At 46.6% G+C, this 16245-nt stretch overlaps 1 protein-coding gene across 1 annotated transcript in view; it reads left to right on the top strand.

The window, feature by feature from the left end:
* The window catches only part of ODAD2 (outer dynein arm docking complex subunit 2), a 200528-nt gene that overhangs the window by 146448 nt on the left and 37835 nt on the right, over positions 1 to 16245 (top strand). Inside the window, exons 17-18 of the mRNA XM_077809473.1 lie at positions 9130 to 9318; positions 9979 to 10200. Of these exons, the coding sequence (XP_077665599.1) occupies positions 9130 to 9318; positions 9979 to 10200 (411 nt within the window). The remainder of the gene's footprint in view (positions 1 to 9129; positions 9319 to 9978; positions 10201 to 16245) is intronic.

Raw genomic sequence — 16245 nt, 5'->3', positions numbered from 1 at the left:
CTCCAACGCATTATTAAGGATCTACAACCTATCCTGAAGGATGACCCAACACTCTCACAAATCTTGGGAGACAGGCCAGTCTTTCCTACAGACAGCCCCACAACCTGAAGCAAATACTCAGCAACAACCACATACCACACAACAGAACCACTAGCCCAGGAACCTATCCTTGCAACAAAGCCCGTTGCCAACTGTGCCCACATAACTATTCAGAGGACACCATCACAGGGCCGAATAACATCAGCCACACTATCAGAGGCTCGTTCACCTGCACATCCACCAATGTGATATATGCCATCATGTGCCAGCAATGCCCCTCTGCCTTTACATTGGTCAAACTGGACAGTCTCTACATAAAAGAATAAATGGACACAAATCAGATGTCAAGAATTATAACATTCATAAACCAGTCAGAGAACACTTCAATCTCTCTGGTCACGCAATCACCGACATGAAGGTCACTATCTTACAACAAAAAAACTTCAAATCCAGACTCCAGCGAGAAACTGCTGAATTGGAATTCATTTGCAAATTGGATACTATTAATTTAGGCTTAAATAGAGATTGGGAGTGGCTAAGTCATTATGCAAGGTAGCCTATTTCCCCTTGCTTTTTCCTACCCCCCCCCCCCCGACGTTCTGGTTAAACTTGGATTTAAACTTGGAGAGTGGTCAGTTTGGATGAGCTATTGCCAGCAGGAGAGTGAGTTTATGTGTGTGTGTGTGTGTGTTCCTGGGGGGGTGAGAAAGCCTGGATCTGTGCTGGAAGTGACCCACCTTGATTACCATGCACATTGTAGGGAGAGTGGTCACTTTGGATGAGCTATTACCAGCAGGAGAGTGAGTTTGTGTGTGTATGGGGGTGGGGGGGTGAGAAAACCTGGATTTATGCTGGAAATGGCCCACCTTCATTATCATGCACGTTGTAGGGAGAGTGGTCACTTTGGATAAGCTATTACCAGCAGGAGATTGAGTTTGTGTGTGTGGTTTTTGGAGGGGGGTGAGGGGGTGAGAGAACCTGGATTTGTGCAGGAAATGGCCCACCTTGATTATCATACACATTGTGAAGAGAGTGGTCACTTTGGATGGGCTATTACCAGCAGGAGAGTGAGTTTGGGGGGCGGGGGCGGAGGGTGAGAAAACCTGGATTTGTGCTGGAAATGGCCCAACTTAATGATCACTTTAGATAAGCTATTACCAGCAGGAGAGTGAGTTTGTGTGTGTATGGGGGTGGGGGGGGGGTGAGAAAACCTGGATTTGTGCTGGAAATGGCCCACCTTGATTATCATGCACATTGTAGGGAGAGTGGTCACTTTTGATAAGCTATTACCAGCAGGAGAGTGAGTTTGTGTGTGTGGTTTTTGGAGGGGGGTGAGGGAGTGAGAGAACCTGGATTTGTGCTGGAAATGACCCACCTTGATTATCATACACATTGTGAAGAGAGTGGTCACTTTGGATGGGCTATTACCAGCAGGAGAGTGAGTTTGTGTGGGGGGGCGGGGGGGCGGAGGGTGAGAAAACCTGGATTTGTGCTGGAAATGGTCCAACTTGATGATCACTTTAGATAAGCTATTACCAGCAGGACAGTGGGGTGGGAGGAGGTATTGTTTCATGGTCTCTGTGTGTATATAATGTCTTCTGCAGTTTCCACGGTATGCATCCGATGAAGTGAGCTGTAGCTCACGAAAGCTCATGCTCAAATAAATTGGTTAGTCTCTAAGGTGCCACAAGTACTCCTTTTCTTTTTGCTTCCCTCTTGTGTCCCTACCCCAAAGAGGGCTAAAAACCAATATTTTGTGACACCTAAAGGGGCAGAGTTTTTATTTACTGATTCCAGTGCCCAAATCCTTAGTGGTGCAGGCAGCTAAAGATAAGTCCAGGCCTAAGACTACCCCAACTGATAATGCCTTGACCTTTAAGGGAGGAAATATTTCACAATTTTAGAATAGTCAGTTAGCAGATACTCTCTTATCCTGGCATTGTTTCTGATCATAGATTGCTAGAAAAACTAAAAAATAGATTGTATGAAGTGATCACATGCTTTATGGTGAGCATTGTACCAAAGAAAATATGGGTATATTTTCTTTCAGACATTTCAGCTCAATGAAGTACAACGCATCAACATGGTCTGTGGGATATAGCATTGGTCAGTGATTTTGTAGTTGTAAAGAATTTGTCTTTAAACAAGACTGTTAGATTTACATTATATGTGCTTTTAAGGGTCCATAAAGTACCATATGCTGCACGTCACATAACTGCCAGTTCCTTTCTGCTGGAGACAAATTTCCTAAGAAGAATTCCATATGCATTAATTTAATCACACTGCACCAAAACTGCTAGTTTTCTGCTTTACATATTAATATATAAATATTTGCTTGGTAAACTGAATTGATTAATAAATAATTTTTTTCAGTTGTAGTTCTGCAGAGTCACACTGGTATATCATTTAGTTTGATTTTGATTTTGCGTTTTCATTCCAAGTCCTAGTTAGGATATCCCAGAAAATGTCCAGCTGCTTCATCAGGTGCTCCTAGTGCACCAGGATCATGTCTCACATTCATTATCATGGCTGGTATAATCTCTGTTGGAGAAGAACTGAATGTTCATTTACACTGTGTGAATGAATGGATAATAATGTCCCTCGTCTTGAGCTGTCACGTCTAATGTGAAATATGAAGGTATTCTAGACTGCCTGTAAAATAGTCTCGGCTTAATATGCCATCAAGGAGACCCTGTGGATTCTGAATTAACTGTAATTCTTAGGGTATGTCTACACTACGGAATAAGGTCGAATTTATAGAAGTCGGTTTTTTAGAAATCGGTTTTATATATTCGAGTGTATGTGTCCCCACAGAAAATGCTCTAAGTGCATTAAGTGTATTAACTCGGCGGAGCGCTTCCACAGTACTGAGGCTAGAGTCGACTTCCGGAGTGTTGCACTGTGGGTAGCTATCCCACAGTTCCCGCAGTCTCCGTTGCCCATTGGAATTCTGGGTTGAGATCCCAATGTCTGATGGGGCTAAAACATTGTCGCGGGTGGTTCTGGGTACGTATCGTCAGGCCCCCGTTCCCTCCCTCCCTCCGTGAAAGCAAGGGCAGACAATCGTTTCGCGCCTTTTTTCCTGAGTTACCTGTGCAGACGCCATACCACGGCAAGCATGGAGCCCGCTCAGGTAACCGTCACCCTATGTCTCCTGGGTGCTGGCAGACGCGGTACGGCTTTGCTACACAGTAGCAGCAACCCATTGCCTTGTGGCAGCAGACGGTGCAATACGACTGGTAGTCGTCCTTGTCGTGTCCGAGGTGCTCCTGGCCACGTCGGCTGGGAGCGCCTGGGCAGACATGGGCGCAGGGACTAAATTTGGAGTGACTTGACCAGGTCATTCTCTTTAGTCCTGCAGTCAGTCCTATTGAACCGTCTTATGGTGAGCGGGCAGGCGATACGGACTGCTAGCAGTCGTACTGTACCATCTTCTGCCAGGCAGGCAAGAGATGAGGATTGCTAGTAGTCGTACTGTACCATCTTCTGCCAGGCAGGCAAGAGATGAGGATTGCTAGTAGTCGTATTGTACCATCTTCTGCCAGGCAGGCAAGAGATGAGAATGGCTAGCAGTCGTACTGTACCATCTTCTGCCGAGCAGCCATGAGATGTGGATGTCATGCAGTCCTTCTGCACCGGCTGCTGCCAGCCAAAGATGTAAAAGATAGATGGAGTGGATCAAAACAAGAAATAGACCAGATTTGTATTGTACTCATTTGCCTCCTCCCCTGTCTAGGGGACTCATTCCTCTAGGTCACACTGCAGTCACTCACAGAGAAGGTGCAGCGAGGTAAATCTAGCCATGTATCAATCAGAGGCCAGGCTAACCTCCTTGTTCCAATAAGAATGATAACTTAGGTGCACCATTTCTTATTGGAACCCTCCGTGAAGTCCTGCCTGAAATACTCCTTGATGTAAAGACACCCCCTTTGTTGATTTTAGCTCCCTGAAGCCAACCCTGTAAGCCGTGTCGTCAGTCGCCCCTCCCTCCATCAGAGCAACGGCAGACAATCGTTCCGCACCTTTTTTCTGTGCGGACGCCATACCAAGGCAAGCATGGAGGCCGCTCAGCTCACTTCGGCAATTAGGAGCACATTAAACACCACACGCATTATCCAGCAGTATATGCAGCACCGGAACCTGGCAAAGCGATACCGGGCGAGGAGGCGACGTCAGCGCGGTCACGTGAGTGATCAGGACATGGACACAGATTTCTCTGAAAGCATGGGCCCTGCCAATGCATGCATCATGGTGCTAATGGGGCAGGTTCATGCTGTGGAACGCCGATTCTGGGCTCGGGAAACAAGCACAGACTGGTGGGACCGCATAGTGTTGCAGGTCTGGGACAATTCCCAGTGGCTGCAAAACTTTTGCATGCGTAAGGGCACTTTCATGGAACTTTGTGACTTGCTTTCCCCTGCCCTGAGGCGCATGAATACCAAGATGAGAGCAACCCTCACAGTTGAGAAGCGAGTGGCGATAGTCCTGTGGAAGCTTGCAACGCCAGACAGCTACCGGTCAGTTGGGAATCAATTTGGAGTGGGCAAATCTACTGTGGGGGCTGCTGTGATGCAAGTAGCCCACACAATCAAAGATCTGCTGATATCAAGGGTAGTGACCCTGGGAAATGTGCAGGTCATAGTGGATGGCTTTGCTGCAATGGGATTCCCTAACTGTGGTGGGGCCATAGACGGAACCCATATCCCTATCTTGGCACCGGAGCACCAAGCCGCCGAGTACATAAACCGCAAGGGGTACTTTTCGATAGTGCTGCAAGCTCTGGTGGATCACAAGGGACGTTTCACCAACATCAACGTGGGATGGCCGGGAAAGGTGCATGATGCTCGCATCTTCAGGAACTCTGGTCTGTTTCAAAAGCTGCAGGAAGGGACTTTATTCCCAGACCAGAAAATAACTGTTGGGGATGTTGAAATGCCTATAGTTATCCTTGGGGACCCAGCCTACCCCTTAATGCCATGGCTCATGAAGCCGTACACAGGCAGCCTGAACAGTAGTCAGGAGCTGTTCAACTACAGGCTGAGCAAGTGCAGAATGGTGGTAGAATGTGCATTTGGACGTTTAAAGGCGTGCTGGCGCAGTTTACTGACTCGCTTAGACCTCAGCGAAACCAATATTCCCACTGTTATTACTGCTTGCTGTGTGCTCCACAATATCTGTGAGAGTAAGGGGGAGACGTTTATAGCGGGGTGGGAGGTTGAGGCAAATCGCCTGGCTGCTGGTTATGCGCAGCCAGACACCAGGGCAGTTAGAAGAGCACAGGAGGGCGCGGTACGCATCAGAGAAGCTTTGAAAACCAGTTTCATGACTGGCCAGGCTACGGTGTGAAAGTTCTGTTTGTTTCTCCTTGATGAAACCCCCCGCCCCTTGGTTCACTCTACTTCCCTGTAAGCTAACCACCCGCCCCTCCTCCCTTCAATCACCGCTTGCAGAGGCAATAAAGTCATTGTTGCTTCACATTCATGCATTCTTTATTCATTCATCACACAAATAGGGGGATGACTACCAAGGTAGCCCAGGAGGGGTGGTGGAGGAGGGAAGGAAAATGCCACACAGCACTTTAAGCACAGCACTTTAAAAGTTTACAACTTTAAAATTTATTGAATGACAGCCTTCTTTTTTTTGGGCAATCCTCTGTGGTGGAGTGGCTGGTTGGCCGGAGGCCCCCCCACCGCGTTCTTGGGCGTCTGGGTGTGGAGGCTATGGAACTTGGGGAGGAGGGTGGTTGGTTACAGAGCGGCTGCAGTGGCAGTCTGTGCTCCAGCTGCCTTTGCTGCAGCTCAACCATACACTGGAGCATACTGGTTTGGTCCTGCAGCAGCCTCAGCATTGAATCCTGCCTCCTCTCATCATGCTGCCGCCACATTTGAGCTTCAGCCCTGTCTTCAGCCCGCCACTTACTCTCTTCAGCCCGCCACCTCTCCTCCCGGTCATTTTGTGCTTTCCTGCACTCTGACATTATTTGCCTCCACGCATTCGTCTGTGCTCTGTCAGTGTGGGAGGACAGCATGAGCTTGGAGAACATTTCATCACGAGTGCGTTTTTTTTTCTTTCTAAGCTTCACTAGCCTCTGGGAAGGAGAAGATCCTGTGATCATTGAAACACATGCAGCTGGTGGAGAAAAAAAAAGGGACAGCGGTATTTAAAAAGACACATTTTATAAAACAGTGGCTACACTCTTTCAGGGTAAACCTTGCTGTTAACATTACATACATAGCACATGTGCTTTCGTTACAAGGTCGCATTTTGCCTCCCCCCAGCGCATGGCAAGCCCCTCTACCTTCCTCTCTCCCCGTTGCTAACAGCGGGGAGCATTTCTGTTTAGCCACAGGCAAACAGCCCAGCAGGAATGGGCTCCTCTGAGTGTCCCCTGAAGAAAAGCACTCTATTTCAACCAGGTGACCATGAATTATATCTCACTCTCCTGAGGATAACACAGAGAGATAAAGAACGGATGTTGTTTGAATGCCAGCAAACATACACTGCAATGCTTTGTTCTACAATGATTCCCGAGTACGTGTTACTGGCCTGGAGTGGTAAAGTGTCCTACCATGAAGGAAGCAATAAGGCTGCCCTCCCCAGAAACCTTTTGCAAAGGCTTTAGGACTACATCTAGGAGAACCGCGAATGCCAGGGCAAAGTAATCCTTTCACATGCTTGCTTTTAAACCATGTATAGTATTTTAAAAGGTACACTCACCAGAGGTCCCTTCTCCGCCTGCTGGGTCCAGGAGGCAGCCTTGGGTGGGTTCGGGGGGTACTGGCTCCAGGTCCAGGGTGAGAAACAGTTCCTGGCTGTCGGGAAAACCGGTTTCTCCTCTTGCTTGCTGTGAGCTATCTACAACCTCATCATCATCATCATCTTCTTCGTCCCCAAAACCTGCTTCCGTATTGCCTCCATCTCCATTGAAGGAGTCAAACGACACGGCTGGGACAGTGGTGGCTGAACCCCCTAAAATGGCATGCAGCTCATCATAGAAGCGGCATGTTTGGGGCTCTGACCCGGAGCGGCCGTTTGCCTCTCTGGTTTTCTGGTAGGCTTGCCTCAGCTCCTTCAGTTTCACGCAGCACTGCTTCGGGTCCCTGTTATGGCCTCTGTCCTTCATGCCCTGGGAGATTTTGACAAAGGTTTTGGCATTTCGAAAACTGGAACGGAGTTCTGATAGCACGGATTCATCTCCCCAAACAGCGATCAGATCCCGTACCTCCCGTTCGGTCCATGCTGGAGCTCTTTTGCGATTCTGGGACTCCATCATGGTCACCTGTGCTGATGAGCTCTACATGGTCACCTGCAGCTTGCCACGCTGGCCAAACAGGAAATGAGATTCAAAAGTTCGCGGTTCTTTTCCTGTCTACCTGGCCAGTGCATCTGAGTTGAGAGTGCTGTCCAGAGCGGTCACAATGGAGCACTCTGGGATAGCTCCCGGAGGCCAATACCATCGAATTGTGTCCACAGTACCCCAAATTCGAGCCGGCAACGTCGATTTAAGCGCTAATCCACTTGTCGGGGTGGAGTAAGGAAATCGATTTTAAGAGCCCTTTAAGTCGAAATAAAGGGCTTCATTGTGTGGACTGGTGCAGGTTTACATCGATTTAACGCTGCTAAATTCGACCTAAAGTCCTAGTGTAGACCAGGCTGCATATACTGCTGGATAATGCATGTGGTGTTTAATGTGCTCCTAATTGCCAAAGTGAGCTGAGCGGCCTCCATGCTTGCCTTGGTGTGGCGTCCGCACAGAAAAAAGGCACGGAACGATTGTCTGCCGTTGCTCTGACGGAGGGAGGGGCGACTGACGACACGGCTTACAGGGTTGGCTTCAGGGAGCTAAAATCAACAAAGGGGGTGTCTTTACATCAAGGAGTATTTCAGGCAGGACTTCACGGAGGGTTCCAATAAGAAATGGTGCACCTAAGTTATTGTTCTTATTGGAACGAGGAGGTTAGCCTGGCCTCTGATGGATACATGGCTAGATTTACCTCGCTGCACCATCTCTGTGAGTGACTGCAGTGTGACCCAGAGGAATGAGTCCCCTAGACAGGGGAGGAGGCAAATGAGTACAATACAAATCTGGTCTATTTCTTGTTTTGATCCACTCCATCTATCTTTTACATCTTTGGCTGGCAGCAGACGGTGCAGAAGGACTGCATGCCATCCACATCTCATGGCTGCTTGGCAGAAGATGGTACAGTACGACTGCTAGCCATCCTCATCTCTTGCCTGCCTGGCAGAAGATGGTACAGTACGACTGCTAGCAATCCATATCGCCTGCCTGCTCACCATAAGATGGTTCAATAGGACTGACTGCAGGACTAAAGAGAATGACCTGGTCAAGTCACTCCAAATTTAGTCCCTGCGCCCATGTCTGCCCAGGCGCTCCCAGCCGACGTGGCCAGGAGCACCTCGGACATGACAATGACGGCTACCAGTCGTACTGTACCGTCTGCTGCCACAAGGCAAGGGGTTGCTGCTACTGTGTAGCAATGCCGTACCGCGTCTGCCAGCACCCAGGAGACATAGGGTGACGGTTACCTGAGCGGGCTCCATGCTTGCCGTGGTATGGCGTCTGCACAGGTAACTCAGGAAAAAAGGTGCAAAATAATTGTCTGCCCTTGCTTTCACGGAGGGAGGGAGGGAACGGGGGCCTGACGATATGTACCCAGAACCACCCGCGACAATGTTTTAGCCCCATCAGACATTGGGATCTCAACCCAGAATTCCAATGGGCAACGGAGACTGCGGGAACTGTGGGATAGCTATCCACAGTGCAATGCTCCAGAAGTCGACTCTAGCCTCGGTACTGTGAAGCACTCCACCGAGTTAATGCACTTAATGCACTTAGAGCATTTTCTGTGGGGACACACTCGAATATATAAAACCAATTTCTAAAAAACCGACTTCTATAAATTCGACTTTATTCCGTAGTGTAGACATACCCTTAGGAAAAGCAACCCAATGAGAGTTGCAGTGTTTTGAATATTTGGGTCATAATGTAAATTTTAATATATTTTTAAATATTTGTATCAAATGCAGATTGGTCATTTAAAAATAACATTTCTTTTGGTTTTCACGTAGGATGCTGGAGAAATGGTTCGCTCCTTTGTTGGTGGCTTGGAACTGATTGTCAATTTGCTAAAATCTGAGAATAAAGAAGTTTTAGCAAGTATATGTGCTGCTATTACCAACATAGCCAAAGATGAAGAGAATTTAGCTGTTATAACAGATCATGGAGTCGTCCCTCTGTTGTCTAAACTAGCAAACACAGTAAGTGACATCTTTCTGTAATATCCAACCATCTATACAAATTTAATTAGCCATTCGATTCCAGTCCTTGTATCAAACCCAAAGTGAAAGAGCATGGCATGAGTGGTGAGTTCTACAGCAGTTGTGGAAAAGGGTTATAGACTCTTTTCCCACTTCAGAATGTTGACTGGCTATGAAGTCACTCTGTGACTAATACTACAGCTGCTTTGGAGCGTGAACCCCTTTTTAGTATTCCTTGCAAGTAGTACAAAGGGGATAAGGGTGCCTCTCTATGTAGCAGCTGTCCTCTGGGAGGAACAAGGAGGAAAGGAATGAGTAGTATATTTGAATGACACAGAGAAATCCTTTTCAGAATCTCAGTGATGGAGCCACATTCCAAGCTGTGGCTTTTCATACAGATTTTAACACTAATTTTGCCTAATTTCTAACCAGCCTATACACACACCTGAATCTTTGAAAATATATAGCATCCATTAAGCACAGAACAATATAAAGCTGTCAGCTCCACTGCACTCATGCAAGATTCTTCATAAACTGAGATCATAGTACATTTCTTTCTTTCTTTCTTTCGAAATTGTGGATGCCCTTAAACTACTTGGAAATATGGTTCTCCTATTTATTTAAGAAAGATATTTAATGGCTTCTTTTTTCTTTGCCCAGAACAATGACAAATTAAGGCGTCATTTAGCAGAGGCCATTTCTCGCTGTTGTATGTGGGGAAGTAACAGAATTGCCTTTGGAGAAACCAAAGCTGTGGCCCCTTTAGTACGTTACTTGAAATCAAATGACACATCAGTTCATCGAGCTACTGCTCAGGCCTTGTACCAACTTTCAGAGGATCCCAATAACTGCATCACCATGCATGAAAATGGAGTAGTGAAGGTAAGGTGCAAGATTTTTGTAACTCTGGGTTCAAGTTGTTAAATAGCATTGGCATGATAAGAAGAGTTCCAGCACATGAGGGAATTTCTGAATATACTTGCCCACCTGAGATCAACTCAGGTGTATTTCAGAGAACTTTGGGTAAACAATGAGTTAGAGAGTATTTATATTCTAAAAAGAAGTCAGCTGGATAGCTGACAGAAATGGTAATATGACATGAGCCATTCACCTCTAGGTTATTCACTCAACTCAGGTCCGAGCTGGTTGTGATACAGAGTCATTATTGTCTTACTATTTCAACTAGTCTTTGCAAAATGAGTTAGATCATCTCAGTGGATGGTTGAATACTGTGCCACAGTAGCCACCTAGTAGTGAAAGAATCTGAGAGCAGCTGAATCCACTTATGTAATGGATCTTGTTGGGCCAAATTAAGGTAGTGCAGTACAAGCCTAGGAGCTCTTTGCGCTCTGCGTTCACTTATAAAAGCCTTATGACATGACAGCACGTTACCCAAAGGTTTTTATCTGTTAGGGGTATGTCTTCTTATTAGAAGCTTTTTCTAGCAAAGGTTTTGATTCCAGAGGTTAAAGCCAGAGGAACTGGACAGAACAGGATTATGGTGTTTGAGATGTGGGGAGGGGGTATGGGAATTCTGTTAAGCCAATTATGATAAATTTTCTTAAGGGCTTTACTATTTAGAATTCCTCTTTTTACTTTAGCATCCATAATAAATGTGCTGGAAGTAAAAGGGATGCTTTATGGTGCAATATTATTGTGAGTTTTAAAGTCATATCTTGTATTTGTGTTAATGATAATGCATTTATTGCATGAATTGGTTAAGAGGCCAAGATTTGAACTGAGGTGACCAGATGTCCTTTTTTAAAGAAACAGTCCTGTATTTAAGCCCTCCTGCAGGTGTCCCGATTTTTTCTTAAAAAGGGGCAAATTGTCCCATATTTTCTGTCTCCCCCTCCCCCACGCAGTACTGGCAAGACCTGGTGCTGGCCAGATTCCTGCTGACCAGCCATCTGCCCACTAGCGGTGAGTGGGAGGATCCGGTGGCCGATGATGGGGGTGGGTGGTGGGTCAAAACTGTAGCATGCGGGCTGGCCACTCTCCCTGCTGGTCTGTCAGTGCAGCCCCCGCTACATGCAAACTCTCGGCCAGCAGGGCTCCGCCCCCCATCCCATTTCCGCCAGCACTGGCTGTGTGCTGCGAGCTGTGGTGTCTGGTGAGTGCGGGCAGACACCAGGCGGAAGCTGGTTATGTGTCGCCTCTGCTGCACACCCTTCAGCCCTTTACATGCTCCCCCTTTCACTGTCCTCTCCCTGCTTTGCGCCTTCACTGCCCCCCAGCCCTGCTGCTTCTCCATATCCCCCCCCGGTGGGGTGCATCCCACTCCCAGCACTGTGCTCAGCTCACCAACAGCCTGACCAGTAGGCTCCTTCTTTCCCCCACAGCCTATGGCTGGGCCAGCGCCCTGGGAAAGGCCAAGACTCTCCGGCCTGGGGCACTGGCCAGGAGGAGCCAAGCCCTTCATGTGCCAAAGCCCCGCACAGCACTGGCACAGGGAAGCCTCTCCAGCCCTCAGCTAAGCTCTGGAGTGGTGGGGGAGGAAGTGATTTCCAGCCTGATCAAACCCTGACCCAGCAGGCTCCACAGCAGTCCCCGGGGCAGGGGCTTAGAACCTTCTTCACCACCACCACCCTTTGTTCTTTCCCCAGGGAGTGTGGGGCTGCTCCGTCCACTAGGCACTCTCCCCTGCTGAGCTACCTCTCTGGTCAGGTTCCCTGAAGCCCCTGCAGTCAGGTTCTCTGGGTCCTGGTGCACAATGCATCCTTAGGACTTTAACCCCTTCCTGTCCACGCTGTAGCCAGGGAACAGGAAGCTGCTGGGTTATATCAGGGGCCAACAGTAGCATGGAGGTGTTAGCTGCCTTTCGACACTGTGCAGGCAGGAAGGGACAAGTTGCTTCTAGACACAGGGGGGTGGGGGGGAGGGGTAAGAGATGAGCTCTGCAAAGACACGGGCCAGGTCATCCCTTCCCCGGCCCCTTCTTCTCCTGTGGCTGGAAGTAGCTCCCATCCCTTCCCTCCCGCACAGTGCCGAAAGGCTGCTGCTGGCCACCCTCTGGTGTGAACCCTGGCAGAAATCTGGGGAAGGGGGCATGTGACCCTGCATGCTCCCCCTCTTGACTTGTTGCCTCAGGAAGACACAGCACCAAGAACCAGGAGAGGCGGGTCCATCGCAGGGACTCAGTCAGCCATGGAGGGCAGAGAGCACCGGGCAGGGAAGGTCCGGTCAGTTGGTCACACACCTCCATTTGAGAGAGGTATATGGGAGTGTGTGTGTGTTACCTCTCCTTGTGTGAACCCTAAAGCAGTAAAGATAAGAAGGTAAATAAAAAGAATCCAACTACGCAGTATTTCTTTTTAACACGGGCTCTGTCAAGTTGATATTAATTTGAACGTTTGTACTGCATAGTTCTGATGGATTGCAGTTGAACTCGCTTGAACACGAGTAATTTGACTAGGTGTCTTGTATTCAGTATAGGGAAATATGGTCAACCTAGAAGTGACTCAAGTTTGAACTACTCTCTTGCCCCTAGTATGTAGTCCCTGTAGATCATAAATGAGGTATATTGGTTACGTGGTGTGAGGAAGCTTTATACTACCATCCCAGCTCATCTTGCAACTGTACTGTATGGACAGAGAGAATTCAGGGTTGTCTCTTCATTTCTGATGCCTTCTGTTGCTGCTTATCCTCCCTTTCTAGTCTGGACCCCTGACCAGATTCCCAGCATCCTTTTCCTGTTTATTGCCCAACTGCAGTTTGTCTCACTCATTGTATCATGTCTAAAATTTGATTGCAAGTTCCTTAGTTAGAAGAAGGACCCTGCATTCCTTTTAATCTGTAAAGCTTGTAGCACACTTCAAGCTGTATAGGGTGATGATAAAGCACTTTTATTTTATTAAGATTTCACCTGGATCTAGGTTCATTTTTAACTTTCAGTTCTAGCTATAGGAGCTTCTGGCTTGGCTGAACTTGCCCAACATTTCCCATTATAAGATCCTATTTTCAGTTGCCTATAACTTTGCCAAACTTTAACCATTTGGGCTGAAATTTGCCATGCCAGATGCCCACATTCCCCATCCCGCTGGGGATGGGGAATTTGGGCAAGAGGTCAGGTAGCTGGAGTCTGGGACCGGGGAGAGAGAGAAATTGAGCAGTGTGTGAGGGAACTGGGATGGGCTGGACAAGGAGACTGGGGCAAGGTGCTAGGGAGTTGCAGTGAGGAGGGACTGGGAATAGCTGTTCAGAGAAACAGGGAATGATAGGAGGAGACTGGTAGTGGGGTTGGCGGGGGGACTGGGATAGGGAGTCTGGAAGGGGGAGACTTCAGACCTTAAACTACAATGTAAAATTAAACATTTAAGCAGCATTGTAGTTTAAGGTCTGAAGTCTGGCATTATTGTTAGGCATTCTTACCTTATACATGGCTGGAACCTTTGAGCTAACAATGGTCATGACAGTTTCAATAGTTTTAAAACCATCCCAAACCACTGTCCCAAATTTCAAAAAAATAGTATACAAAAACAAGTATTCTTGAGGGGGAGAGGTGATGTGATTGTTGTAAGTGAAATCCTGGGGAACAATTCCAATTAATATTTTAAAATTCAAAGAAGCAAGTTTTAATATAATTTTGTCTAGCATCAAATATGTGTGTGACTGCCTTCAATGCTCTCCATGGTTAGTTTTAAAAGCTACAAATTAACTAGTTAAGCTAAATTCCTTAATTTTATTAAACACTTGCATAAAATACAACATTTAAATTCTTCATGTGTTAATTTCCATTTACATTCAAGTGAGTAATTATGGCAGTGTTTAATTACAGACATATATTCTGAAGAATATGAAATAATTACATATGTCGAAACATACCAAAAAACTTCTTCACAAGTAATCATTTCTGGGCTTTAATTATCCAATTATTTTTAAAACAGTATTTTGAAAGTTTATAACTTATGAACTGAGGTATTATTAAAGGCCTCTTCCTTGAAGTCCTGAGCACTGACGAAGCCTTAATGTGAGTCCAGTTGATAAAAAGAGAATCCATGGTGTCAATTGTTTTAATGAATGGCTCAAGGAAGGATGTTGAGAAATGGAGAGAAACCTATGGCTTATCTAAATAAACTGTTAATGTTTGGCAAGCTGTGTTGCAAATTGACTTTGTACTAGCCTGCTGCATACTAATTATCTGTGTGGACTCTGCTGCCATGCACTAGAAATTTCCTAATGCAGCAAAAGGATCCACACAGACATTATGTGGCAGACTACTGCAAGGTACATTTACACCCCCGCTTGCTGTGCAGTAACTATTCATCTAGATAGTGTGAAACTTCTGTTCAGCTCCCTGTAGGCAATAAACTTGTATCTGAATTAGGGTGAGGCATGTCAACATACACTATAGTATTTCTTTCCCATCAAATTGAAAATTACCACTGTTTCCTGAGAAGCATATTGCATTGCCTTATCTCAGTGCTTTTTAAAAGACCCTCCTCCCCTCCGCCCCCAAAATATCACCCATCCTCTAAAATTCCCAATCCAAAGTAATTTTTCTTATTAACTATGTGTGAAAACTTGAGACCTGCTCCCCTTCATGGCGCATAAAAAAGCCAGAGTGGTGCAAAAGGGCAAACAGCAGTGGCAAATGGAGTTTCAGAGAGAGTAGCTGCACATCCTGTTCTTGGAGGTAAAGGGACTTGGTGAGGGTTTCAGAGTAGCAGCCGTGTTAGTCTGTATTCGCAAAAAGAAAAGGAGGACTTGTGGCACCTTAGAGACTAACAAATTTATTTGAGCATAAGCTTTCGTGAGCTACAGCTCACTTTATCGGATGCATTCAGTGGAAAATACAGTGGGGAGATTTATATACATAGAGAACATGAAACAATGGGTGTTACCATACACACTATAACGAGAGTGATTGCTTAAGGTGAGCTATTACCAGCAGGAGAGCGGGGAGGGGGGGAACCTTTTGTAGTGATAATCAAGCTGGGCCATTTCCAGCACTTGACAAGAACGTCTGAGGAACAGTGGGGGGTGGAGGGGCAGAAATAAACATGGGGAAATAGTTTTACTTTGTGTAATGACCCATTCATTCCCAGTCTCTATTCAAGCCTAAGTTAATTGTATCCAGTTTGCAAATTAATTCCAATTCAGCAGTCTCTCACTGGAGTCTGTTTTTGAAGTTTTTTTGTTGAAGAATTGCAACTTTTAGGTCTGTAATCGAGTGACCAAAGAGATTGAAGTGTTCTCCAACTGGTTTTTGAATGTTATAATTCTTGATGTCTGATTTGTGTCCATTTATTCTGTTACGTAGAGACTGTCCAGTTTGACCAATGTACATGGCAGAGGGGCATTGCTGGCACATGATGGCATATATCACATTGGTAGATGTGCAGGTGAATGAGCCTCTGATAGTGTGGCTGATGTGATTAGGCCTTATGATGGTGTCCCCTGAATAGATATGTGGACACAGTTGACAATGGGCTTTGTTGCAAGGATAGGTTCCTGGGTTAGTGATTCTGTTGTGTGGTGTGTGGTTGCTGGTGAGTATTTGCTTCAGGTTGGGGGGCTGTCTGTAAGCAAGGACTGGCCTGTCTCCCAAGATCTGTGAGAGTGATGGGTCATCCTTCAGGATAGGTTGTAGATCCTTGATGATGCGCTGGAGAGATATTAGTTGGGGGCTGAAGGTGATGGCTAGTGGCATTCTGTTATTTTCTTTGTTGAGCCTGTCCTGTAGTAGGTGACTTCTGGGTACTCTTCTGGCTCTGTCAATCTGTTTCCTCACTTCAGCAGGTAGGTATTGTAGTTGTAAGGATGCTTGATAGAGATCTTGTAGGTGTTTGTCTTGTTTGGTCTGTCTGTTTGTTCATTTATTTTCTGGGAGAGTCATGTGTCTTGACTGTGGGCCCCTGAACAGTCTGGGTGAGTCAGGTCTGTTTGTGTCTTAGTGAGGGGAGGGCTATGTGGCTGGGACCCTTG

The sequence above is a fragment of the Eretmochelys imbricata genome, chromosome 2 (assembly GCF_965152235.1).
Source record: "Eretmochelys imbricata isolate rEreImb1 chromosome 2, rEreImb1.hap1, whole genome shotgun sequence".
In the NCBI taxonomy this organism is placed as follows: Eukaryota; Metazoa; Chordata; order Testudines; family Cheloniidae; genus Eretmochelys; species Eretmochelys imbricata.
Note: the sequence above shows the minus strand (reverse complement) of the source record. Positions and strands in the feature narration are given on the sequence as shown.